The following is a 270-nucleotide window of genomic DNA, read 5'->3' as shown; positions in this document are numbered from 1 at the left end:
ATGCCCCCCGGGCAGTGCCGCCCCCCGGGCGGTGCCTCCACCCAGTGCCCGCGGCCTGTTCCCGTCCTGCCCGTGAGGGACCTGCTGGCCAGGGCACGCAGGCCTGTCGCCAGCTGCTTCGCGCTCGCCACAGGGCGCCCTCCTCAAACTCCTCCGCCCGCCCGGTCCTGGGGGAGGCGAGGGCCACCCGGGGGTGCGGCGGCGGCGGCACCGCTCCGAGAGCCACCGGGACCCACGCAGGGGCTGCCCGGGATGAGGCGGGGACCGGTG

The 270-nt window shown here is 78.5% G+C and overlaps 1 protein-coding gene across 1 annotated transcript in view; it reads left to right on the top strand.

The window, feature by feature from the left end:
• MCAT (malonyl-CoA-acyl carrier protein transacylase) overlaps positions 1-270 on the top strand; it is a 2953-nt gene continuing 2683 nt past the window's right edge. Inside the window, exon 1 of the mRNA XM_009279090.2 lies at positions 1-267. Within this exon, the coding sequence (XP_009277365.1) occupies positions 1-267 (267 nt within the window). The remainder of the gene's footprint in view (positions 268-270) is intronic.

This window comes from Aptenodytes forsteri, unplaced genomic scaffold (assembly GCF_000699145.1).
Source record: "Aptenodytes forsteri isolate BGI_AS27 unplaced genomic scaffold, ASM69914v1 Scaffold241, whole genome shotgun sequence".
Lineage (NCBI taxonomy): Eukaryota > Metazoa > Chordata > Aves > Sphenisciformes > Spheniscidae > Aptenodytes > Aptenodytes forsteri.
Note: the sequence above shows the minus strand (reverse complement) of the source record. Positions and strands in the feature narration are given on the sequence as shown.